General features: G+C 44.8%; 1 protein-coding gene across 4 annotated transcripts in view; it reads right to left on the bottom strand.

Moving 5' to 3' along the window:
- LOC140481932 (receptor tyrosine-protein kinase erbB-4-like) overlaps positions 1 to 26,718 on the bottom strand; it is a 1,043,042-nt gene that overhangs the window by 554,355 nt on the left and 461,969 nt on the right. For all 4 annotated transcript variants that reach the window (XM_072578639.1, XM_072578641.1, XM_072578642.1 and 1 more), the window contains exon 3: positions 6,234 to 6,420. In XM_072578639.1, coding sequence (XP_072434740.1) covers positions 6,234 to 6,420 — 187 coding nt within the window. The remainder of the gene's footprint in view (positions 1 to 6,233; positions 6,421 to 26,718) is intronic.

Below are 26,718 nucleotides of genomic sequence, written 5' to 3'. Positions count from 1 at the left end.
ACGTTGATTTCGCTGCTCGTTGGATGCTGCCAGCTCTTCCAGCACCACTAATCCAGTATTCAGATTGTTGCGCCAAGCTATGGAGCCATCGAGGGCCGAATGGCCTGTACTGCGCTGTAATGTTCTAAGTTCTATGGTGAGGAGAGAGAGAAAGAAAGAAACCCAACACTGCTAACTGACACAGCAGTGAACCTGCACAGTTACTGCCTTTGCTACTAAATTCACGTATCACTGGACATCGGAGTGCGTTTGGGGAAAATTAACAAACAGTGAAATTCACAACTAATCTTGGAGAAACCTGTTTGGGAGAGGTCACAGCACAGAAACAGATTAGTGAATAGTTTTAAGTGTGGCCTTGCTGCAAGTCTGCAGTGGTGAGTAGAGTGAGTTCTTTCTTGATTATATGTTTTATTGAGATATGTCTCTTGATTAAACTGAAAAATATAGTCAAAAGCATTAAATTAGCCTGAAGCAGAGTTTTGTAGAGAAATAAGATGATGCTATTTTCTGGGTCTGTGGATTGGAAGAAGCAAAAATGGCCCTTAGTAGAGTAATATGCTCTTCTTGTTGGATGTGGGAGTTTAGGGAGAGTTTACGTGTTACTGAGGAGTTTATCTGCAATAAATGCCATTGGTTGCAAATCCTATCAGATCGAATGGAACAGTTGGACTGATAGTTAGAGGCAATGAGGAATTTACAAAAGCAAGGGGGTATGATGGATGGCAGTTGTAGGAAGGGAGAAAGGCTGCAGATACAGTCACATAATTGGGTTAACGCCAGGAAAGGTAAGAGAGGTAGGCAGGTAGTGCAGGAGTCTTCTGTGGCTATCCCCATTTCAAACAAGTATACTGTTTTGGAAAATGTAGGGGGTGATGGATTCCCAGGGGAACGTAGCACGAACAGCCAAGTTTCTGGTATCGAAACAGGTTCTAATGCAATGAGGGCTTCATGGGGTTCTGACAAATCAATTGTGTTAGGGGACTCTCTAGTCCGAGGCACAGACAAACGTTTCTGTGGCCACCAGTGAAAAATCAGAATAGTGTGTCGCTTCCCTGGGGCCAGGATCAAGGATGTCTTAGAGAGGGTGCAGAATGTTCTCAAGGGGGAGAGGGGCCAGCAAGAGGTCATTGTCCACATTGAAACCAACGACATAGGAAGGGGAAAGGATGAGATTCCGAAGGCAGAATATAGGAGGTTGGGCAAGAATTTTAAAAGGAGGCCCTCAAGGATAGTAATATCTGGATCACACCCAGTGCCAAAAGCTAGAGAGGGCAGGAATAGGAGGATAGAGCAGATGAATGCATGGCTGAGGACTGGTGTATGGGAGGAGGATTAACATTTTTGGATCATTGGAATCTCTTCTGGGGTAGAAGTGACCTGTACAAGAAGGACGGATTGCACCAGAATTGGAATACTGGCAGGGAGGTTTACGAGAGCTGCTTGGGAGGATTTAAACTAATGAGGTGGTGGTGGGGGGTGGGGGGTGTGGGGTGTGGGTGGGGGGGGGGGGGGGGGAACCAAGGGAGATAGTGAGGAAAGAGACCGATCTGAGACTGGTACAGTTGAGAAAAGGAGCAGGTTAACAGTCAGGGCAGGCAGGGACAAAAGTAGGACTAATAAATTAAACTGCATTTATTTCAATGCAAGGGGCCTAACTGGGAAGGCAGATGAACTCAGAGCATGGTTAGGAACATGGGACTGGGATATCATAGCAATTCCAGAAGGGTGGCTCAGGGATGGACAGGACTGGCAGCTGAATGTTCCAGGATACAAATGTTAAAAGGGAGGATAAAAAGGGAGGCAGGAGAGGAGGGGGGAGTGGCGTTTTTGATAAGAGATAGCATTACAGCTGTACTGAGGGAGGATATTCCCGGAAATACATCCAGGGAGGTTATTTGGGTGGAACTGAGAAATAAGAAAGGGATGATCACCTTATTGGGATTGTATTATAGACCCCCCAATAGTCAGAGGGAAATTGAGAAACAAACTGGTCAGGAGATCTCAGCTATCTGTAAGAATAATAGGGTGATTATGGTAGGGGATTTTAACTGTCCAAACATAGACTGGGACTGCCATAGTGTTAAGGGTTTAGATGGAGAGGAATTTGTTAAGTGTGCACGAGATTTTTTTCTGATTCAGTATGTGGATGTACCTACTAGAGAAGGTGCAAAACCTGACCTACTCTTGGGAAATAAGGCAGGGCAGGTGACTGAGGTGTCAGTGGGGGAGCACTTTGGGGCCAGCGACCATAATTCTATTAGTTTTAAAATAGGGATGGAAATGGATAGACCAGATCTAAAAGTTGAAGTTCTAAATTGGAGGAAGGCCAATTTTGACGGTATTAGGCAGGAACTTTCAAAAGCTGATTGGGGGCAGATGTTTGCAGTTAAAGGGATGGCTGGAAAATGGGAAGCCTTCAGAAATGAGATAACGAGAGTCCAGAGAAAGTATATTCCTGATAGGGTGAAAGGGAAGGCTGGTAGGTATAGGGAATGCTGGATGATTAAAGAAATTGAGGGTTTGATTAAGAAGAAAGAAAGCATATGCAGAGATCGAGTGAATCCTTCAAAGGGTATAAAGGCAGTAGGAGTATACTTAAGAGGGAAATCAGGAGGGCAAAAAGGGGACATGAGCTAGCTTTGGCAAATAGAGCTAAGGAGGATCCAAAGGGATTTTACAAATACATTAAGGACAAAAGGGTAACTAAGGAGAGAATATGGGCCCCTCAAAGATCACCAAGGCAGCCTTTGTGTGGAGTTTCAGGAGATGGGGGAGACACTAAACGAGTGTTTTGCATCAGTACTTACTGTGGAAAAGGATATAGAAGAGATAGAATGGAGGAAAATAGATGGTGACACCTTGCAAAATGTCCAGATGACAGAGGAGGAAGTGCTGGATGTCTGGAAACGTATAAAGATAAATCCCCAGGACCTGATCAGGTGTACCCGAGAACTCTGTGGGAAGCTAGGGATGTGATTGGTGGGCCTCTTGCTGAGATATTTGCATCATTGATAGTCACAGGTGAGGTGCAAGTGACCCAAGGTTGGCTAACGTGATGCCACTGTTTAAGAACGGTGGTAAGGACAAGCCAGGGAACTAGAGACCAGTGAGCCTGACGTCGGTGGTGGGCAAGTTGTTGGATGGAATCTTGAGGGACAGGATGTACATGTATTTGGAAAGATAAAGACGGATTAGGGTTAGTCAACATGGCTTTGTCCGTGGGGAATCATGTCTCACAGTGTTGATTGAGTTTTTTGAAGAAGTAACAATGAGGATTGATAAGGGCAGAGCAGTAGATGTGACCTATATGGACTTCAGTAAGGCATTCGACAAGGTTCCCCATGAGAGCCTGGTTAGCAAGTTTAGATCTCATGGAATACAGGGAGAGCTAGCCACTTGGATACAGAACTGGCTCAAAGGTAGAAAACAGAGGGTGGTGGTGGAGGGTTGTTTTTCAGACTGGAGGCCTGTAACCATGTGGAGTGCCACAAGGATCGGTGCTGGGTCCTCTACTTTTTGTCATTTATATGAATGATTTGAATGTGAGCATAAGAGGTACAGTTAGTAAGTTTGCAGATTACATCAAAATTGGAGGTGGAGTGGAGAAGGCTACCTCAGATTATGATGGGGTCTTGATCAGATGGGCCAATGGGTTGAGGAGTGGCAGATGGAGTTTAACTTAGATAAATGCGAAGTGCTGCATTTTGGGAAAACAAATCAGAGCAGGACTTACACATTTAATGGTAAGGTCCTAGGGAGTGTTGCTGAACAGAGAGACCTTGGACTGCAGGTTCATAGCTCCTTGAAAGTAGAGTTGCAGGTAGATAGGATAGTGAAGAAGGCATTAGGTATGGTTTCCTTCATTAGTTAGAATAGTGAGTACAGGGGTTGGGAGGTCATGTTGCAGCTGTACAGCTGTACTGTTGAAATATTGCGTGCAATTCTGGTTTCTTTCCTATCGGAAAAATGTTGTGAAACTTGAAAGGGTTCAGAAAAGATTCACAAGGATGTTGCCAGGGTTGGAGGATTTGAGCTATAGGGAGAGGTTGAATAGGCTAGGGCTGTTTTCCCTGCAGCATCAGAGGCTGACGGATGACCTTATAGAGATCTATAAAATCATGAAGGGCATGTATAGGATAAATAGACAAAGTATTTTCCCTGGGGTGGGGAAGTCTAGAACTAGAGGGAATAGGTTTAGGGTGAGAGGGGAAAGATATAAAAGAGATCGAAGAGGCAACTTTTTCGTGCAGAGGGTGGTACATGTATGGAATGAGCTGTCGGAGGAAGTGATGGAGGCTGGTACAATTGCAACATTTAAGAGGCATTTGGATGGGTATATGAATAGCAAGGGTTTGGAGGGATATGGGGCCGGCTGCTGGCAGGTGGGGCTAGATTGGGTTGGGATATCTGGTCAGCATGGACGGGTTGGACTGAAGGGTCTGCTTCCATGCTGTACATCTTTATGACTCTGTGACTCTACTCTCAGGGTAACTCTCAAAAGTCCTGATGAATCTGGATTGCACACTTTCCAAAGCCTTTCTAAGGTGCAGATCACATTATTGTTCAGTGCACTGCAGATCTCGGTCCAACCAGTAGTTTGATGCAGTAAAATTTCCTCACTTTTATATTCTCGCCCTTTAGTTCAAAAAGGTAACTTTCCACTTGACATTTTAATTTTGTTTTGCAAGTGACTGCAACATTTTAATGATCTATGTACCTGGGCTCCGAGTAAGTCTCTTTCAACTTCAACTGTTCCTAGCTTTTAACCATCTAAAAAATAATTACTCAGAGCTACACTTTTGTAGCTCAAAATCAATGGATTCACACCCACGAAATCCATCTCCCACAGTTTTGCCTATTCTTAATCTATCAATACTTCTTCAACACTTTACAATCCCACCTCCATTGATTCTATGCCACCAGTCTTTGTGTCATTAGCAAATTTAGATGTATGGTTCTCTTCTAATGATGAATTGGAGAATTCCTTACAAGAACAACAAAGTGTGTTTATTTAATTTGCAAAGCTCTCTGCTCTAGCCACAGCCTCACAACCAGCCATTATGTGTCAATACTTCAGACAGGCTCCTTGTCACAATAATGGGCAGCATGGTGGCTCAGTGGTTAGCACTGCTGCCTCGCAGCGCCAGAGACCCAGGTTCAATTCCTGCCTCAGGCGACTGTCTGTGTGGAGTGTGCGCATTCTCCCCGTGTCTGCGTGGGTTTCCTCCGGGTGCTCCGGTTTCCTCCCACAATCCAAAGATGTGCAGGTTAGGTGAATTGGCCATGCTAAATTACCCATAGTGTTAGGTGTAGGGGAATGGGTCTGGGTGGGTTGCTCTTCGGAGGGTCGGTGTGGACATGTTGGGCCGAAGGGCCTGTTTCCACACTGTAGGGAATCTAATCTAATCATAAAACTGAACTGCAATGATGCAACATTCTCATGATCTTAGAGAATCATTCCCTTTGAGATAGATCAATCAGCCTGCTCTGCTTTCCCACTATGATATGCTTCCTTTCAATAGCATGATTTTCCACATAGAGGTTTTATGGCTCATCAGTTCTGTGTCAGCTCTTCGAAAGGACTATCCAATTCGTCCCAATCCCATGCCCTTTCAGCCCAGCCTTGCAATTTCTTCTACTCTTTTGCAAAGATCTATCCAATTCCCTTTACAAAGGGACAACTGGATCTGCTCCTGTCATGCATTCAAACAGTGTTTCTTAGATTATTAGGAAAATCTCTGCTTGATCTGCCACCTTGAAGAACAGCAAGATAGACATCTTTGGCTGGAGTCCATCCTGCTGAAGACAAGAGCCTTCAGTCACCATGGCTCTGCCAGCAGAAAACAACTTGCCCATGTTGGTTCTGCCAAAAATGCTTCATTGTTTTGAGCACATCAAATCTCTCATCAGATGTCTCTGCGACAATCAGGATTGACTGGTTCCTTCATGAAACTGAAGTCCCACATTCCTGGTAGCTTTCCAGTAAGTCCCTCTCCAACTTCCCTGATGTGCATTCTCAAAAGTTGACATAACACTGGCTGAACATTTGCCAGATTTTTTTTAATCATCACAGGTTAGCTTCACTTTCTTACCTTAGTAATCCAGTCCTGCTCAGACTTATTACAGTAATGCAAAGCTGGTCGGGTTTATTCTGCACGTGAACTGAACCTATGCAGTTAGTGTCAAGCTAAAAGGAGCTCATTGTTCACACTCTGTAAATCAATGGGTCTTACCTGTCATGTTCTGCAGGCCCAGTTGCCTCAATCCAAAGGCCCCATCTTTCTTGTAGTTAAGCAGGATCGTGAGGGCATATCGTTCTTCATACAACTTTGTCCCACGAATGATTCTTAGATTTTCCAAAGGCAGATACTCAAACTGGTTCAGGGCTGCAAGGATGTATCCTGTGACTTCACGAATGGACTGGAGGTTTAAACAGAACACACACACAGAGCCAAGGTCAGAAAATCAGCAATCAGAACCTAACATCTTTATGACTATAAGCTGAGCTAGAATAGTAATGGGCTATATGGGGTGAAAGCACTCTGATTGAGATTCAGCCAGACTCTCTTCATCAAAAGTAAAAGACAATCCCAAACATGAAAGCACAAAGCACATTTGATTGCAGTCAACCTAAGTAGTATTAAGGATCCTGCAGAAGGGGCACTGGATTTGGGTAGATGAAATGAATAAAGGTCTTTCTTCTAAAATTGATATGATATTTCAGCTGAACGATACATAACTGGATTCAACATCTGCTCTGTAGCTTATGAGATGATTACATCGGAAATGTCGTAGGGTAGGAAATAGGGGGCATTGTTGGAGAGAGGGTAGAATGAGTGCGCGTGTATCGGGTTTAGTGGAGATCTATATAGCAACATAGAAATGGTACCTCGAGAAAAGAAGAGGGACTCGGGAAGGGAGTGGGGGAGAGAAAAAAGGAAAGCAAGAGAAGGTATGTGTAAGAGAACAGAACAGACGGTCTGAAAAAAAGAGGAGGAAGTACATTCAATTGGATCAGCCATATAAATATTGTGGCTACAAGAGCAGATGAGAGGCTTTGGATTCTGCAGTGAGTACCTCACCTCCTGATTCCACAAGGCCTGTCCACCATCTACAAGGCACAGGTCAAGAGTGCGATGGAGTACTCTCCACTTGCCCGGATGGGTGCAGCTCCAACAAGAAGCTTGACATCATCCAGGTCAAAGCAGCCCAACTGAACAGCACCCCTTCTTAAGATTTCACTCCACTCCCACTCAAAACACATTGGCAGTACTGTGTACCATTTCCTCGGAGCATTGCAGAAATTCACCAAAGCCCCTCTTCCAAACTCATGACTTCCACCAGCTAGAAGGACAAGGGCAGTAAATGCATGGGAATATCACAACCTGCAAGTTGTCCTCCAAGCCACTTACAACCCTGATTTGGACCATTTCTTCATCCTCATTGGGTCAATGTCCTGGAACTCCCTCCTTGTGGGCACTGTAGGTCTACCTACAGTATATGGGCTGCAGTGGTTCAAAAAGGCACCACTTTCTCAAGACCAGTTCAGAATGGCTTTTCCAGTGGCATTCACATCTAATTAAATATAAAAAACGCACATAACATATAGAAACATTTCATTGCAATTTATTTCTACATGTAAATGTGATGTTGATTTGACTGGCCAGTGGTGGGGGCTCCAGATCTGTGTCTCAGTTACAAGGATCAACTGGGCAGCCACATCCATGAACCAAGTGAACGATAATGTTGCAATGCCAGGTTTGGACACAGGGGGAGTGTTTCCACAAGTGGCTGTCTTCTCCTTTCAGTAACCAGAATGGAGTAGCATCAGCAACCCTTACCTACTGACTACCTTAATGTGTTGGCACGTTCAAGTAATAGACCTGTACATCTCAATATGCCTTTCAAACCCTGCAGTCAGACACATGGCTTTTCCCATTGTTAGAGAAATGTAAATTCAGTACTCAGGAGACAACCGATGAAGCTGGATTTGGACTATTGTAGTAAACTGACCAGATTGAACCTCTAACCTCAACAACCTGATATAAATGATGTGTGGGTTTTCTGTGGATATCCAAACTAGCAGGAAGGAGGGGAAAGCATGAAGTTACATTAATAAATCAATTGGCTTTCCTGCTTTAAAAAAAAGAAAACTACTTTCATGCCAAAGCCATTCCGCAGAAATTTATCCTTGGGCTAAATTAGGTGATTACTAAGGCTCTATGGTTTTCAAACAAGCATAGGCCTGTTGAGTTGTAATTGCTGTAAATGAAGAATTGGATTAATGCCAATTATATCTCAATTATAAAAAAAGCAGCTCATGAAAGGGCTTACATGAAGAAAGAACTTACAAAACACCTTTCACTCACATATGGCATCCCCAGGTTTGGTCGCAGTTGCAATGTTGGAAACGTGGAAGACAACTTATGCACAGCAAGCTCCCACTAATAATGTTGTGATAATGGGAAATTGCTCAATACCGAGCTGCAGAGAATTTGCATGCATTGCTTGAGTGGTATGTGCACCCACAACCTTCCCACCCAGGGACGAGACTGCTACCAATTGAACAAAGCTACTATGGTCATGTGTCAAAATTAGGGATAAACACTCAGTGTAGGTGGAAACAACAGACGTTTTTCTTATGTTGAATGTGTGCCGTGGTTATGGAATGACTGGATTTATTGTGTGTGACACTAAATCTTTTTTGTTACACCTGTAACTCTCAGCTGAACAAATATCAAGGATTGGATAAGAATTAAATTGATTTACAGAGAGCTTTCTCACACCAAGTGTTCCAATTAGTCTGTCTATCGCCAATGTTCACAGGCAGTCTACATTGCCACTTGTCAATTGTGCCTGCAAATGATCACATTTCTGGTAAAAAGTGAAGGAAGGACAGGAAACAGACTCTTTAGTTTGAAAGCAAACAATGAGACCATAAGGTGAACAAGCTGAAGTAGGCCATTCAGCCCATCAAGTCTGCTCCACCATTCAATCAGATTATGGCTGATCTGATGGTATCGTTAGTAAGTTTGAGATGACACCAAAATTGGAGGTGCAGTGGACAGCGAAAGAGGTTACCTCAGATTACAACAGGATCTGGACCAAATGGGCCAATGGGCTGAGAAGTGGCAGATGGAATTCAACTTAGATAAACGTGAGGTGCTGCATTTTGGGAAAGCAAATCAGAGCAGGACTGATACATTTAATGGTAAGGTCCTAAGGAGTGTTGCTAAACAAAGAGACCTTGGATTGCAGGTTCATAATTCCTTGAAAGTGGAGTCACAGGTAGATAGGATAGTGAAGGCGGCGTTTGGTATGCTTTCCTTTATTGGTCAGAGCATTGAGTACAGGAGTTGGGAGGTCATGTTAGACCACTATTGGAATATTGTGTGCAATTCTAGTCTCCTTTCTATTGGAAGGTTGTTGTGAAACTTGAAAGGGTTCAGAAAAGTTTTGAAGATGTTGCCAGGGTTGGAGGATTTGAGCTATAGGGAGAGGCTGAATAGGCTAGGGTTGTTTTCCCTTGTATGTTGGAGGCTGAGGGGTGACCTTATAGAGGTTTATAAAATCTTGAGGGACATGGATAGGGTAAATAGACAAAGTCTCTTCGAGACTAGCAGGCATAGTTTTAGGGTGAGAGGGGACAGATATAAAAGAGATTCAAAGAGCAACTTTTTCACACAGAGGGTGGTACGTATATGGAATGAGCTGCCAGAGGAAGTGGTGGAGGCTGTTACAATTACAACATTTAAAAGGCAGCTGGATGGGTATGTGAATAAGAAGGGTTTGGAGAGATATGGGCTGGGTGCTGGCAGGTGAGACTAGATCGAGTTGGGATATCTGGTCAGTTGGACCGAAGGGTCTGTTTCCATGCTGTACATCTCTATGACTCTACTGCCCCGTCTTTGTTGCTGGATTTGGAAATTCGTCAGCTACAATCTGAAGGAGGGTCACTGGACCCAAAACATTAACTTCGCTTCCTCTCCACAGATGCTGCTGAATTTTTCCAGCAACTTTTGTTTCTGTTTCTGATTTCCAGTATCCATGGTTCTTTGGGGTTTTTTTGCTGCAAGTGAGCTGTTGGGTTGCTGTAACCGACACAGGATCAGTCTTGGTGACCAGCATCAGGGAATGAAAATTCCTGGTGGGATTTTCTGGACCATCCAACTCACAGTATGATGGCACCTCACCTGTCCCCTGGCTGCCAATGTCGGAGCGGAGTCTGCCCTTTTCAGAGTGAACAGTGTTAATGATGGGAGAGGGGGATGCTTGTGTTTGTGTGGGCCCGCTTGAGGAAGAATTTGGGAAATTAAGCTGTCGGGCTGCTAGATTGGGAAGAAACCATGCGTTTACATGGGGAATGGTAGGTCTAGGAAGTGGGGAGCAGACCTTGACAACACCTCCAGGATTCTGAAGGAGGTAACAGAGGAGATTATTGGTGGTAATCTCTGGAGTCAGGAAGTGTTCCAGAGGACCGGAAAATGGCTAATCTAACCTTTCCTCTGTTTAAGAAGGGAGGGAGGTAGAACACAGGAAACTACAGGTCAGCTATCCTAACCTTGGTTGTTAGTAAGATTTTACTGTCCATTATTAAGGATGAGATTGCAGAGTACTTGAGAAAGAGGATGGTAAAATAGGGCTGAGCCAGCACGAGTTTATCCAGGGGAGTCATACCCGATAAATCTGTCGGAATTCTTTGAAGAGATAATGAGCAAGTTAGACCAAGGAGAACCAGTGGAGGTGATCTATTTGTATTTCCAAAAGGCCTTTGACAAGGTGCCGCACAGGAGGCTGCGACATAAGATAGAAGCTCATGGTGTTAGGATCAAGGAACTGGCATGGATAGAAGATTGGCTGACTGACAGGATGCAGAGAGTGGGGGGTAAAGGGGTCTTTTTCAGAATGACAGCTAGTGACTACTGGAGTTCTGCAAGGGTTTGTGTTGGAACCGCAACTTTCACATTATGCATTAACGATCTGGAGAAATGAACAGAAGGTAACATTGATACGTTTGCAGATGAGACAAAGATAGGTGGAGGGACGACTTGTGTTGAGGAGGCAGGGAGGCTATAGAAGGACTTGGACAGACTAGGAGAGTGGGCAAAGAAGTGGCAGATAGAATACAATGTAGGGAAATGTGAGGTTATTCACTTTGAAAGGAAGAATAGAGGCATTGACTATTTTCTAACTGGGGAAAGGCTTTGGAAACCTGATGCACAAAGGGACTTGGGAGTCCTTCTTCAGAATTCTCTTAAGGTTAACATGAAGGTTGAATTGACAGTTAGGATTCATTTCAAGAAGTCTGGAATATAAGAGTAGAGATGTACTGCTGAGGCTATGCGAGGCTCTTGTCAGACCGCATGTGGCATAGTGTGAGCAGTTTTTGCTCCCGAATCTAAGGAAGGATGTGCTGGCATTGGAGGAGGTCCGGAAAACGTTCACAAGAATGATCCCAGGGATGAAGGCCTTGTCATATGAAGAGCAGTTGAGGATTCTGGGTCTGTAATCGATGGAGGTATCAGACTGAAAATTACAGAATACTGACAGGCCACACCTTTGAGAGTTTCGGGTTGACTGCAGGCCAGGAAAGAGGCTCAGGACAAATAAATATTGAAGACAAATAAAATTTAACATGCTGGTCCTAGTGGTGGAGGCGAGTACAATTGCAACATTTAAAAGGCATTTGAATGGGTAAATGAATAGGAAGGGTTTAGAGGGATAGGCATTAGGTGCTGGCAAGCAGGACTAGATTAGGTTGGGATATCTGGTCTGCGTGGATAGGTTGGACCGAAGAGTCTGTTTCCATGCTGTACATCTCTGTGACTCTATGACTCATGATCTGAGGAATAGTTGAGACCAGCCAGGTTTGCAATGTTCTCTGTCTCCCTGCCTAAGGATTCTCATAACCAGGTATTATTCTCATATGAGGATGATGTATCCGAGTATGCACAGTAAAATGTAACAAGGCAATATGATGTAGAACAAGATGGTGTCAAGGTGTGACCCACTATAGGCAGTGACAAATGTATGGAAACAAAACAAAGCAATTTTTAAACAAAAACCTCTCATGAGAGCAAGCCTACAGAAATAACACATCCAAAGTATTCCCCATGGGACACAAGATTGGATAACAGATCGGGAGATACAGAAAGCTGCCTCAATGGTGGGAGTGGAACAATTCCTCACTGTTATCCCCAGTTCCTTCCAGTTGTTGGAATTGAGCATTCCTGTGACCGCTTTCTTGCTAAAATCTCCAAGGTAATATTACAGACCGAGCGTGATGTTGCAAAATACCACCAGTTTTCCCTCTGGAATAAGAGGCCTGGATTTTATTGAAAGCTGCATTTTCTGCCCAGACCTTGGAAATGCTTTGCTGCAGGAAAACAATACCTCCGTCATACCTGAGAAAATAATCTCAGGAATCAGGTTTTAACTTCAGCCTGTGGTGACAGAGTGTCGGAAGATGAACTTGTCCCGGCTCAGTCAGTGCTCAGTGTTCCTCACAGTGAAAGCTATTCTCTACCTCTGTTTGCCAGCGACTGAGAATGCTTCCATAACCAAGTGGACAGACGATAATCTCCTCACTTTACACACCTGCAAATGAAGCTGTCACTTTGACAGCTAATATTAGCAACCAGTATTATTAAACTGAGGTGACATTTTAAAGCTCATCTGCTCATTTTCAGATCTGCAAATCACAGGCTTTGGGCTCTTGGGACTACATCAACTATTATTGAAGCGATCCAACTGTGTTATGTCAACAAAAGCAGTAAATAACAGGGCCCCGATTTAATGAAAAATCCCGAAGTTAAAAATAAGCGGAAGACGCAACAGCCCCACAATACAACCAGTCAATCGATCCAAGATGCAAGAATTCCCTCAGGCAGTTATCCAAAGGAGAGGTGGATAGCTAGTTACCTCCAGATTTAGTGTTGCTGCTTCCACATTGGGGAGGGGGTGAGAGTTGGCAAGGTTTTGCTTCATTCTCAGCTGCTATCGAAAGTTTGATTGTCCCACATACACAGTAGTACTCTCTTTTCTGAGTCAGAAGGTTGGAGGTCCAAGTCTCCCTCTGGACAGCAGAGGGCAATGTCTAAGGTGGCACTGAATGCAGTATCGAGGGAGTGCTGCACTGTCAGCGGCACAGCTCCCAGGTGAGATCAACATCCTTTCAGGGGTGAGATCAAAGAGCCCATGGAACAACCTTGGAGGAGAAACATTCTGCCCAATGTCCTGATTATCAACGTATGTCATAACGAACACTATTTGTTTATTTTTGTGAACATACTGTAGAGAAATTAGTTGCCACTTTATTGCAGTAGCTTTGCTTCAGATGAGCCTTACCAGCTGTAAAGTATTTTGGAACATCCTGAAATTGCAATACGAATATGAGTTTTATAAGTCATTTATATTCAGTCAAGGAGAGATTTATTAGAAATGTTCAAAATAACAGGGGTTTCTGAAGGGGCAAGCGAGGAGAAAGGACACTGAAGGCTCAGAAAACAGAGGAGACAGATTTAAGATAATTGTCAAAAAGGTCAGGTGGGAAATGAGGTATTTATTTTCCACAGTGAGTTGTAATGATGTGGGGCCTGGAAGGGTGGTGATAGCAGACTCAGGAGACATTTTTAAAGGGGAATTGGATATATCCTTGAAAAGGGAAAGATGGGCAGATGGAAAGGGTCCGGGAGCATGACGAATAGAATCGCTTGTTCACCTGGCAACGCAGGGTCCTTTGTGGGGCCAATTTGATTGCCTTCAGGTGGCAAACCATTCAGTACGATGCATTCACAGGGCTCACTTGTATCAGTGTGCTCAATGACAGGTTCATTAGCACACCCATCTCAACAGCTTGATGGGTTTTAAAGGGTGCGGAATATTCATCTGTTATGAGGCCTCAGTGCTGCACTCCCCGTTACGCCTGGGCCCATCTGAGATTTAGACGGAGCCAAGTGCTGACCCTCTTCATGAGTTAAAGAAGCGATGCTGCATTTTAAAACGGTTGGAACTGAACCACTGCGAAAGATCTAAAACCACTCCATTCAAACAAAAACCTTCACAAAATATCACTGGAGGCCCAGCTCGGTGAATTCACTGGAGATGTCAGCAAACGTATCAGTCAGTCACACCTGCCCTGGTCTCCGTGGAAACATGGACTTCTGCTGGCAATTTGTATCTAAATGAAATAACTTGTCAGTTCCACTTTGGGTGGATTAGTAAAGTCCTCTGTGCCTTTCATCCCTTGCCTGCGATGCTTCAGGCATAACCTTGGCACGTATTACCTCCAAACCCAAATGAGACGAAAGTGCAACAAACATCCCTTTGACGGCATTGGGATTTTGAAGTCCATATCTCATTAGAAAAATTACAGCAGGGTTGGAATGGTGATTATAATAAAAGTCTACAATTTTGAGTCAAGAATGATATCGCCAGAATGAACACGTGCTTCATCCCTGTCAGTCTACCTGCCCCAAAGTGCTGTTTCTAATCTGCTTTAAGAAAATCTTGGATGACAGCATTTTGTGTTGACAATGAGAACTTGGAGTGGGGGATCTTGTGGTGCAATGGTGGTGTCCCTACCTCTGAGGCAGAAGGCCCAGGTTCAAGTCCCTCCTACTCCAAAGGGACACCCTGACAGGTTAACATGGAATATTCACACTATTGAAGACAACATACAGTAGGCAATGTACAATGGGGTCACTTAGTTCAGTTGCTGAACATCTGGTTTGCAATGCAGCGTGATGCCAACAGCATGGGTTCAATTTCCACTCCTACTGAGGTTACCACGAAGGATTCTTCTTCCCAGTTTCTCCCCTTGCCAGAGGAATGGTGCTCCTTGGGTTTCACCACCATCAGTTGTATATCTCTAATAAGTCAGTAGCCCAGACAATGGCAACATTGCTATGCCCAATGCAGTAATCAGCCATTCAGCCAAACTGACCTCTACTTGTACCTGTGTTCCATATGAGACATCCCCCACCCAGCCATTACACCATCTAACCCTAGCAATACTGTTTTGCCTCTACTACTTGCTTTCTTGTGAATTCAAGAAGGAGTTCGATATAGTTCTCAGAGCAACAGAGATCAAAGGGTCCGGGGAGAAAGCAGGAATGGGTACTGAGTTGGATGATCAGCCATGATCATGTTTAATGGCGAAGGGCCAAATGGCCTACTCTTGGGCAGCACATTAGTTCAGTAGTTAGCATTGCTGCCTCACAGCTCCAGGGACCAGGTTTGATTTCACCCTCAGGTGACTGTGTGGAAGTTGCACATTTTCCCCGAGTCTGCGTGGGTTTCCTCCAGGTGCTCCAGTTTCCTCTCACAGTGCAAAGATGTGCAGGTTAGATGAATTGGACTTGGTAATTGCCCATAGTGTCCAGGGAGGTGTAGGTTGGATGGATTGGCCATGGGAAATGCAGAGTTACAGGGGTAGAGTGGGGGTGGAGGGTGACGGGTCCGGGTGGGATACTGTTTGGAGGGGCGGTGTGGAATCGATGGGCCAAGTGCCCTGCTTCCATAGGGATTCTATGATTCTTCCCCTTACTTTCAATGTTTCTATGAATGCCTTACTGGATTTAAGAGAACATTCGGGGAGGAGGCTTCTGCCCATTACAGGAGAGCTTTCATTCTGTATGCACAGGAAATCTTGAAAACCACTTGCAGCCATATTCCATCACACAAGATGGTTGTTCAATGTGGGATCAATGAGCTGCCCCAGGTAAGCGGTAGCCTCAGAATGCAGATCAGTCAGGCTTTTGACAGTGTTCTCCACCAATCTGAATGTTAAATTACAATGTGGCCTGCCCAGTAGCATCTTTTCACATCCCTGTCCCATTTGCCTACACTTTACTCTGACTGTTCTGTGTCTGGGAGTCAAAGAGAGCTACAGCACAGAAAAAGGCCCTTCAGCCCACCAATTCTGTGCTGGTCAGTGGAGTTTGCACATTGTCCCTGTGTCTGCATGGGTTTCCTCCAGATGTTCTGGTTTCCTCCTGCAATCCAAAGATGTGCAGGCCAGATGAGTTGGCCATGCTGAATTGTCCCAGAGCATTAGGTGCATTAGTCTGGGTGGGTTACTCTTCGGAGGGTCGGTGTGGACGTGTTGGGCTGAAGGGCCTCTTTCCAAACTGTAGGTAATCTAATTTAATCAGGACAAGACCACATAGCCTCAAAATTAGGGGGAGCAGATTTAGGATGGAATTGAGAAGGAACCTCTTCAGCCAGAGGGGTATGAATCTATGGAATTCCCTGCCCAGGGAAGTAGTTGACACTACTTCAGTAAATGTTTTTAAAGCTAAGATAGATTTTTTTTTGAACAATGAAAGAATTAAGGGTGACGGTGAAAGGGCGAGTAAGTGGAGCCGAGGCCATGAAAAGGTCAGCCATGATCTCGTTGAGTGGCTGAGCAGGCTTGAAGGGCCAAAATGGCCGACTCCAGCTCCTGGTTCTAATGAAGTTATGCCTTTCTGCAGGCTTCGTTGAACCAGGATAGCACCTCCCCCCCCCCCCCCACCCCACCGCCCCCCCCCCCCCCCCCAGCTTGGTGATAATGGTAGATCGGGGGAATGCTGAGTCGCAAGGTTGTATATTGTGCTTGAGTACAATTTTGCAGTTGCTGATAACATATGGAGGAGTCTTATAGCTGACCAGTGTTCAGTTAGTAGATCTGTTCAAATCCATCACAAATAGAAGAACTCAAATACTGTCAGTGGGCACAAGGCAGCGAGTAACATACAAGTGAGATTGAGGGGCATTACTGAAAGAGATTTACACAAATTCAAGGATGGATCAACATTATTATTATCCAGGTTCTCAAGTAGGTAGCTATGCTTCATCACCTTGTTCCTTTGGTGCTGAGGTGAATATGCAGCAAAAAGGCCTTGAATTTAAGGATGAGTGAAGTGTGTGAGAAAGAGAGAGAGAGGGGGCAGAGGGAGAGTGAGAGAGAATGTGCAAGAGAGAATGAAAGAGAAAGAGAGAGAGAGAGAGAGTGAGAGTGAGTGAGTGAGTGAGTGAGTGAGTGAATGAATGAATGAGTGAGAGAGAGAGACAGAGAATGAGAGAGAGAGAGAGAGAATGAGAGAGAGAGAGACAGAAAATGAGAGTGAGAGAGAGAGAGAGAGACAGAGAGAGAGAGAGACACACACAGAGAATGAGAGAGAGACACACAGAGAGGGAGAGAGAGAGACACACAGAGAGAGAGACACACACAGAGATAATGAGAGAGAAAGATAACATGTTATGCCAGTGCCACCCCTTCTAAAACTAGGAGGTACTGTCTGAGAATTAGGGTCCGACTGTTCAAGAGAGATTTGGGAAACATTTCTATACACAATGTCTCTTCCACAAATGTCAGTGGATATTAATTCAGTTATTAGTTTTAAAGTTGAGACAGGTAATGTTTGGTGAAGTGAAGGTACTAAGGGATTTAAGCCAAGGCAGGCATAAGGAGTTGGGCTCCAGATGAACCATTGAACGGTGGAACAGCTCAAGGGGCTGAATAGCCCAATCCTGATCATATGTTCCTACACAACGCAAGTTACATTTCTAGCAGGTTTCTTGGCACAGAGATAGAGCAGTCTAAATCGCCCAGATATCGGTCTCCCTCAAGGGAACTTTGCAGGTCAGATTCCGTCAAATTGTAGCATCTTGTCTGCCTGGCCAGTCCCTTGTTTGTCTGCATCTGTCAGCTGCTCCTACAGTAAGAATACTAAAGAGGCACAGAAACAGTGATGAAAGAATATGAAACTAGCTGACAAGTGCGTGAGCCAAGTACTCTTCTTTATTTATCTGATGCTGCTATCTACTGTCAGAACTGTTTTCTGTTCTTTAAAACATATTTATAGGTACCATGGACCCCGGCACATCAGATCTATTTAATTCTATTTGATGCCCATTACTAAATCCAAATAAAATGCAATGGAGCTGTGCCAGAGCCTTCCAATGTCATCTCGCCAAAACACCAACAAGAGCAACTTTTCTTTCTTCCATTGGAGTTTGTGTGTTTTTTCTCAGTCACCAATTCCCAGAGGTACAACACTTATTCAAGGATGTTCCTTACTGATAACTTGTTTACATCTGCTGGCTTCTCGTCTGTTGTGGAGATGCACAAGTTACTCCCTAAGGCACCCTGAGGTTATTGTACAGATGGACAACTCCTGACAAACTGGGGCTCCACTGATCTCCTGCTAATGTCAGCCGAATACATCTACGGGGCTGCACATGACAAAGGTTCACCAGCTTCCCTCTTCTTCAGGTGCTGACTGAGCTTCTGTGCACTCCTGACACCAGCTGTTTCGAGTTCGGAATTCCATTGCCTTTTCATTGCCCCCCCTTTGTTTCAACATGATGCTGTCCCGTTCCTCACATTCCCAGTACTGCGGCGCTCCGAGACCTTTGCAGCTTACTGCATTCTGGTCTCTCGCAGGCCTTTTCCCCTCCATTGGTCTTCAGCTGCCTGATGATCAAGCTCTGGAACCCTCTTCCTAGACTGTGTTCAGCCTCTCCCCCCCCTCTCTCCTCTCTTCAGAAGCAGCTTAAAACCTCTTTGATCGAGTTCCTTGTCATCTGCTCTATTTTCTTCCTCGGTGGCACGGTCTCAAATTCTGTCAAATAACTGCACCTCGAGATTTTGAGAAAGAATCCAACAGTGCTGTACATTTAAAAGGCATCTGATGGGTGTATCTATAGGAAGGGTTTAGAGGGATACGGGCCAAGTGCTGGCAAATAGGACTACATTTATTAACAATTTCTCGTCAGCACGGACAAGTGGGATCGAAGGGTGAAAAATGTCCTGGTGTTCAGGGTGGTCGAGGAAAAACAATGAGAGTGGTCAGTGCATTGTCTTACTGGTCCCTATTGAGGTCAATGAACTGCGGGTGACACTGGTCTGAATTTCTTGGGGAAGGTGGGAGGGAGGTATGTGAGACAGAGAGGCGAGGGGGGGAGCGAGAGAGAGTGTATAAGAGAGAATGAAAGAGGGAGAGAGTGAGAGAAAAAGTGAGAGCGAATGAATGAATGAGAGAGAGTGAGTGTGAGAGAAAGACAGAATGTGAGTGAGAGAGTGAGAGAGAGTGAGAGAGAGTTTCCGTGCTGTACATCTCTTGGAAGGTCGGTGTGGGCTTATTGGGCCGAAGGGCCTGTTTCCACACTGTAGAGATTCTATCATTCTCTGACTCTATGTCTTGCCTGGTCAAAGGGGCTATATAGGTTCAAGTTGTTGTGGCATTCTGAACGCTGCTAATTTTGTGAAAAAAAAACTAGAATAAATAGCTTTGTTTTGCATACAGCTATCTCCAGCCAGCTGGCCATAATAAAATTCTCATTATTCACTGCCCCTATGCCTTTCAGGAAGCGGGCACCCAGAATTTAAACTAAGCTGAAGGGCTTTTCTGTTTTGCTCAAGTGCCAAACCATTTGTGCTCTCCAGCCCAGCAGGCCTGGCGTGTGAAAGGGGTCAACCTGAAAAGTGACCCTCAAGTCAAACGGTCTTTCACAAGGAAGCCAAAAAAGAAATGACCTGTAGTCACATCACGGAAAAAAAAAAATCTGAGGAGATTGAGAAGAAACGAGTAAAACGCTGCCTCGCGCTTAATGTCCTCAGAATATATTCCACTTCAATAAAAGGTTCAGGAAGTTAGTGACAGGAAACACAACACTGTAGCTCCTTTCATTTCCTCCCATTGCCCTCACCACCCCCCACCCCCCACCCCATTCTGGCCCCACATCCATTCCTCAACCCTGTCCTCCTTCTGAATAATGATATTGAACATAGGCACATCAGATAAAAACAAGCCACGTTTTGTCCGCAACCCATTCAACAATTACACACCCTTAGTATTCAGAGTGCAGAACCAACACTCTGGGGTTACTGTGAAATGAATTCCTGTTGGAAATCATTTTTTATTTACATTGTACAAACAACTTCACGCCTTAAAGGGAAAAACAGGCATTGGAATCTTTCTTAGTATCTTAAAATAAATGAATTCCAGGACATGCATTGCTGTATGGGCCACATATGCTGAAGCTCTGCTATTTTAGACGTACATGATGAGATACTGCACCCATGCATGACTATACTGAAGCAGTGATATTTAACAGCTTTTAATGAGGACAATCTCAGTTGGTCGAAACTTGCATTTTGTAACTGTAAGGAAATGTTCAATTATTCGTCATTTTTAGGAGTTCATGAAATCCAATGCAGTTACAGTTAACAATTGGCTTCAGTTAAATATTCGCTTTTATTTGTTGATGTACAATGAGAAGGAGAAATTCAAAGCTTTCTGTGTTTTAAGGTTCTACCAAAGACAACCTCCACTTCAAAGCCCTAAAATGGCTACTGTATTACCACACTAAGAATTTATACCAGTCAGTAAATATTCTTGCAATTCTGTGTTTAAATAAAGGCCTAATAGGTCTAATAATCCAGTATCATAAAGCTAATATTGCCCTGGGCCCTCAGGTCTTGCATTCAATAATAGCCTTTTTTTATACTCTTGTGTCAGCGTGTTCACCTCCTCAACATAATTAAAATATAAACTTATGAGTTTTAATCATAACTGCTTTACTCTTGCGATTTATAAAATTGTATCATCTCCTCAACTGTCAGGATTACTGCCTGCTAATTCACCATTATTATCTCACCTGATGCTACATTAACACATTAATCTGACAAGACAAACTCATTACACATGCAACAACAACACAAACTGAGTGAGCCTTTGGATTAATGGTCATGATCCTGCCTCCGATTCCAGTCGGTTCAAAATTCAAACACTGCAGGTCCCAGTGAGTGGAGACCAGAGCTTTGGCACTGGCAGTGCATGTGAATGGTCCCTTCCCTTCAATGTGGGAACCCATTAAAACCTCTTGCAGTATTGAACAAACTGCCTCTTATTTGAAACAACATTTACATCACAGCCAGTCAGAGGAGACCTTTCACTGCCACTCTCTTAGAACAAGGAGAAATAACAGGATCTTCTCGGAAAGTAAATTTCAGCTTTAATTCAAGCTGCACATGAAAAACACTTAGCCAGGGGAGAAGAACATATTGAAATGTCATTCAGAAAATGAAAGAACACACAGTGGTATCTGAGCATGCCCTTGTGCTGTGGCTTAAATATGCAGAACTCAGAGGCAAAGGATTTAATTTTCAATATTAAGATGATTTGTCATGAGGCAAAGCATTGACATGACAGATCAATGATTGGCTTCACAGAAAGTAGATGTATGGGGCTTCTAATTTTCTTATACAAAGCAGATGCCGAGTCTAAGGATGCTGACTCATGCTTATGCTTCCACAGAAGACAAAGGAATGCTCGATCAATGAAATATTGCAGAGAAAAGAAATCACCAGCATCATTACAATGAATTGCCTGAGGTTTTATGACAGTGAGGAGAACAGAGTTCAGGGATGTTACTTCATAATACTGACATAAATAGAGATTATAGACTAGGCTGCATTGAATGAACAATGATGATCAGTGTGAGGCAGACCAACAAGCTTTATTGTGTGTCTGACACCCTCTCGACTATGATGAATCTAGTTTCAGGTCAGCGAGTTGGTGTTTGAAAACATCTTTGATAAAGGAATACACAGAACAGATAGCAGGGGACAGATATCAGTGAGGCACGCTTTGAAGGCTTTTCAAAGTAGGGATGAAGTCGTCCAACAAGAACAACCGACATTGACACAAAGTCATTTAGTGTAGCGAAAGGCCCCTGAAGGTGCTTCCCATCAGCTTAAACAGACAAAAGACAAAATTGAGGTGAAAGTGAGGAATACAGAGTCAAGAGTGTGGTACTGGAAAAGCACAGCAGGTCAGGCAGCATCCAAAGAGCAGGAGAATCGATGTTTCAGGCATAAGTCCTTTATCAGGGTGAAAAGCTAATGAAGAGCTTATGCCCGAAACGTCGATTCTCCTGCTCTTCGGATGCTGCCTGACCTGCTGTGCTTTTCCAGCAACACATTCTCGACAAAAGACAGAATCTACTTGATGTTGTGGCAGTGTCATGGCTCTTTAAAGCGACAGATTGGTGGGGGCGGGGGGGGGGGGGGGGGGCAGGGGAGGGTGCAGTGAGAATTCCACAATGGACATCATAACTCAGCAGAGAGATCTGAACTCAGTGCAGGCTTCAAGCAGACCATATTTTTGCTGCAGCGAGGGCTGTGACCAGCAGTGTGGAAGGCACAAGTTTTCAGAGGAGATATGAACGCACTTGAAAGGTGAATAAGGTTAGTGCCACTATCACAATGCCGAATTCTTTAAGTTCCCACACTCAATTCTTTTTTTAAAAAATATTGCCCATGTCACAGCACTTAAAAACCTCTGTTACAGCACGTACACTGACTGCTTATTCATATTTCCCATGTGTTATCATTATGTCATTATGAATGCTTGGCTGCTTTCCACAAAGCTATCATTGTCTCAGCAGGGTATTCAAAGTTCACAATTCAATTGACAACTCTGATAGGTTATTAACTGGCTAGCTGTCATTTTAGTGCAGTTATGAATGGAAGTATATTTCTTGTATAAAGGATTAAGAACTTGAGGAGATTTAGGAGTTTTGAATTGGCTTTCATGAATGAGAGTGATGATTATGCACAGTGGTAGTCATAGAGTACAGCACAGAAACAGACCCTTCAGTCCAACTCATCCATGCCAACCAGATATCCTCACCTGATCTAGTCCCATTTGCCAGCACTTGGCCCAACTCCCTCTAAACCCTTCCTATTCATATACCAATTCAGATGCCTTTTAAATGCTATAATTCTACCAGCCTCCACCACTTCCTCTAGCAGTTCATTCCATACAGAACCACTCTCTGTGTGAAAACGTTGCTCCCTAGGTCCTTTTTATATATTTCCCCTCTCACCTGAAACCTATGCCCTCTAGTTCTGAACTCTTTCACCCCAGGGAAAACACTTTGTCTTATCCTAACAGTGCCTCTCATGATTGTATAAACCTCCATAAAGTCACCCCTCAGCCTCTGACACTCCAGGGAAAACAGCCCCAGCCTATTCAGCCTCTCCCTATAGCTCAAACCCTCCAACCCTGGCAGCATCCTTGCAAATCTTTTCTGAACCCTTTCAAGTTTAACAACATCTTTCTGATAGGAAGGAGACCAGAATTGCATGCAGTATTCCAAAAGTAGCCTCACCAATGTCCTGTACAGCTGCAACATGACAAAGAACAAAGATCATTACAGCACAGGAACAGGTCCTTTGGCCCTCCAGGCTTCCGCCAATCCAGATCCTCTGTCTAAATCTGCCATCTATTTTCCAAGGATCTGTATCCCTCTGCTCCCTGCCCATTCATGTATCTGTCTAGATATATCTTAAATGACACTAGCATCATCTTCACTGGCAATGCGTTCCAGTCAACCACCACCCTCTGAGTAAAAAACTTTCCATGCCTATCTCCCCTAAACATTCCCCCCCTCACTTTGAACTCATGACCCCTAGTAATTGAGTCCCCCTCTCTGGGAAATGCTTCTTGCTATCCACCCTGTCTATACCTCTCATGACTTTGTAGGCCTCAAATCAGGTCCCCCTTCAACCTCCGTCATTCTAATGAAAATAATGCTAATCTAATCAACCTCTCTTCTGAACCAGCACCCTCCATGACAGCTAATATCCTGGTGTACCTCAATCTGTACCCTCCCCAAAGCATCCACATCCTTTTGGTAATGTGGTGACCAGAACTATTTGCAGTATTCCACATATGGCCAAACCAGAGTCCTAGAGGAGAAAGTGAGGACTGCAGATGCTGGAGATCAGAGCTGAAAAATGTGTTGCTGGAAAAGCGCAGCAAGTCAGGCAGCATCCAAGGAGCAGGAGAATTGATGTTTCGGGCATGAGCCCTTCTTCAGGAATGAGGAAAGTGTGTCCAGCAGGCTAAGATAAAAAGGTAGGGAGGAGGGACTTGGGGGAGGGGCGTTGGAAATGTGATAGGTGGAAGGAGGTCAAGGTGAGGGTGATAGGCTGGAGTGGGGGTGGGGGTGGAGAGGTCAGGAAGAAGATTGCAGGTTAGGAAGGCGGTGCTGAGTTCGAGGGTTGGGACTGAGACAAGGTGGGGGGAGGGGAAATGAGGAAAGTGGAGAAATCTGAGTTCATCCCTTGTGGTTGGAGGGTTCCTAGGCAGAAGATGAGGTGCTCTTCCTCCAACCGTCATGTTGCTATGGTCTGGCGATGGAGGAGTCCAAGGACCTGCATGTCCTTGGTGGAGTGGGAGGGGGAGTTGAAGTGTTGAGCCCCGGGGTGGTTGGGTTGGTTGGTCCTGGTGTCCCAGAGGTGTTCTCTGAAACATTCCGCAAGTAGGCAGCCTGTCTCCCCAATATATGCCTGCCTCTTCGTAGGATATGTGGAACAGTCCATCTTCCGCAGCTACACTGGCACCACCCCCCACCTCTTCCTCCGCTACATCGATGACTGTATCGGCGCTGCCTCGTGCTCCCACGAGGAGGTTGAACAGTTCATCCACTTTACCAACACCTTCCACCCCGACCTCAAATTCACCTGGACCGTCTCAGACTCCTCCCTCCCCTTCCTAGACCTCTCCATTTCTATCTCGGGCGACCGAATCAACACGGACATTTACTATAAACCGACCGATTCCCACAGCTACCTAGACTACACCTCCTCCCACCCTGCCCCCTGTAAAAACGCCATCCCATATTCCCAATTCCTTCGTCTCTGCCGCATCTGCTCCCAGGAGGACCAATTCCAATACCGAACAACCCAGATGGCATGCAGGTCCTTGGACTCCTCCATCGCCAGACCATAGCAATATGACAGTTGGAGGAAGAGCGCCTCATCTTCTGCCTAGGAACCTTCCAACCACTAGGGATGAACTCAGATTTCTCCACTTTCCTCATTTCCCCTCCCCCCACCTTGTCTCAGTCCCAACCCTCGAACTCAGCACCGCCTTCCTAAGCTGCAATCTTCTTCCTGACCTCTCCACCCCCACCCCCACTCCAGCCTATCACCCTCACCTTGACCACCTTCCACCTATCGCTTTTCCAACACCCCTCCCCAAGTCCCTCCTCCCTACCTTTTACCTTAGCCTGCTGGACGCACCTTCCTCACTCCTGTAGAAGGGATCATGCCCGAAATGTCAATTCTCCTGCTCCTTGGATGCTGCCTGACCTGCTGCGCTTTTCCAGCAACACATTTTCAAACCAGAGTCCTATACAGCTGTAACATGATCTGCCAACACTTGTACTCAATACACCGTCTAATGAAGAAAAGCAGGCTGTATGTCTTCTTGACCACTCTACTGACCCACATTGCCACCTTCAGGGGACAATGGACCTGAACACCCAGATCTCTCTGTACATCAATTTTCCCGGAGGACATTTCCGTTTACTGTATAGTTTGCTCTGGAATTGCATCTTCCAAAATGCATCACCTTGCATTTGTCCAGATTGAACTGTATCTGCCATTTCTCTGCCCAACTCTCCAATCTATCCACATTCTGCTGTATTCTTTGGCAGTCCCCTTCACTATCTGCTGCTCCACTAATCTTAGTGTCTTCTGCAAACTTGCTAATGAGGCCTACACCTTCCTCCAAATCATTTATGTATATCACAAACAACAGTTCCCAGCACGGATCCCTGTGGGACATCACTTGTCACAGGTCTCCATTTGGAGAAGCTCCCTTCCACTACTACACTCTGTCTCCTGTTGCCCAACCCTATTATATCCATTTAGCTTGAAGACCCTGGACCCCATGCGACTTCACCTTCTTCATCAGTCCACCATGGTGAACCTTGTCAAACGCCTTACGAAAGTCCATGTATATTTCAGCTACATCCCTTCCCTCATCAATCAATCATCTTCCAACTCCTGTACTCAATAGTCTGATCAATAAAGGAAAGCATACCAAGTGCCTTCTTCACTCTCCTACCCACTTGCGACTCTACTTTCAAGGAACTATGAACCTGCACTCCAAGGTCTCTTTGTTCAGCAACCCTCCTGAGGATCTTACAATTAAGTGTATAAGTCATGCTCTGATCTGCTTTTCCAAAATGCAGCACCTCACATTTCTCTATATTAAACTCCATCCGCTACTCCTCAGCTCATTGGCCCATCTCAGCAAGATCCCATTGTAATCTGAGGTAACCTTCTTCGCTGTCTACTATACCTCCAATTTTAGTGTCATTTGCAAACTTACTAATATACCTCCTATGTTCACATTTATATCATTTATATAAATGATGAAAAGCAGTGGACCCAGCACCAATCCTTGTAGCACTCCACTGGTTACAGGCCTAGAGTCTGAAAAGCAACCCTCCACCACCATCCTCTGTCTTCTACCTTCGAGCCAATTCTGTATCTAAATGGCCACTTCTCCTTGTATTCCATGAGATCTAACCTTGCTAAGAAGTCAACTATGAGGAACCTTGTCGCACGTCTTACTAACGTCCAAAAAGATCACGTCTACCACTCTGCCCTCAATCTTCTTTGTTACTTCTTCAAAAAGCTAATCAAGTTTGTGAGACATGATTTCCCACTCACAAAGTGGTACTGACTATCCCTGATCAGTCCTCGCCTTTCCAAATACATTTAAATCCTATCCTTCAGGATTCCCTCCAACAACTTGCCCACCACTGAGGTCAGGCTCACCGGTCTATAGTTCCCTGGCTTGTCCTTACCACCCTTCTGAAACAGTGTCACCACATTAGCCAACCTCCAGTCATCCGGCACCTCACCTG

Source organism: Chiloscyllium punctatum, chromosome 10, assembly GCF_047496795.1.
Source record: "Chiloscyllium punctatum isolate Juve2018m chromosome 10, sChiPun1.3, whole genome shotgun sequence".
Taxonomy (NCBI): domain Eukaryota; kingdom Metazoa; phylum Chordata; class Chondrichthyes; order Orectolobiformes; family Hemiscylliidae; genus Chiloscyllium; species Chiloscyllium punctatum.
This window is presented reverse-complemented; position numbering and strand designations above follow the sequence as displayed.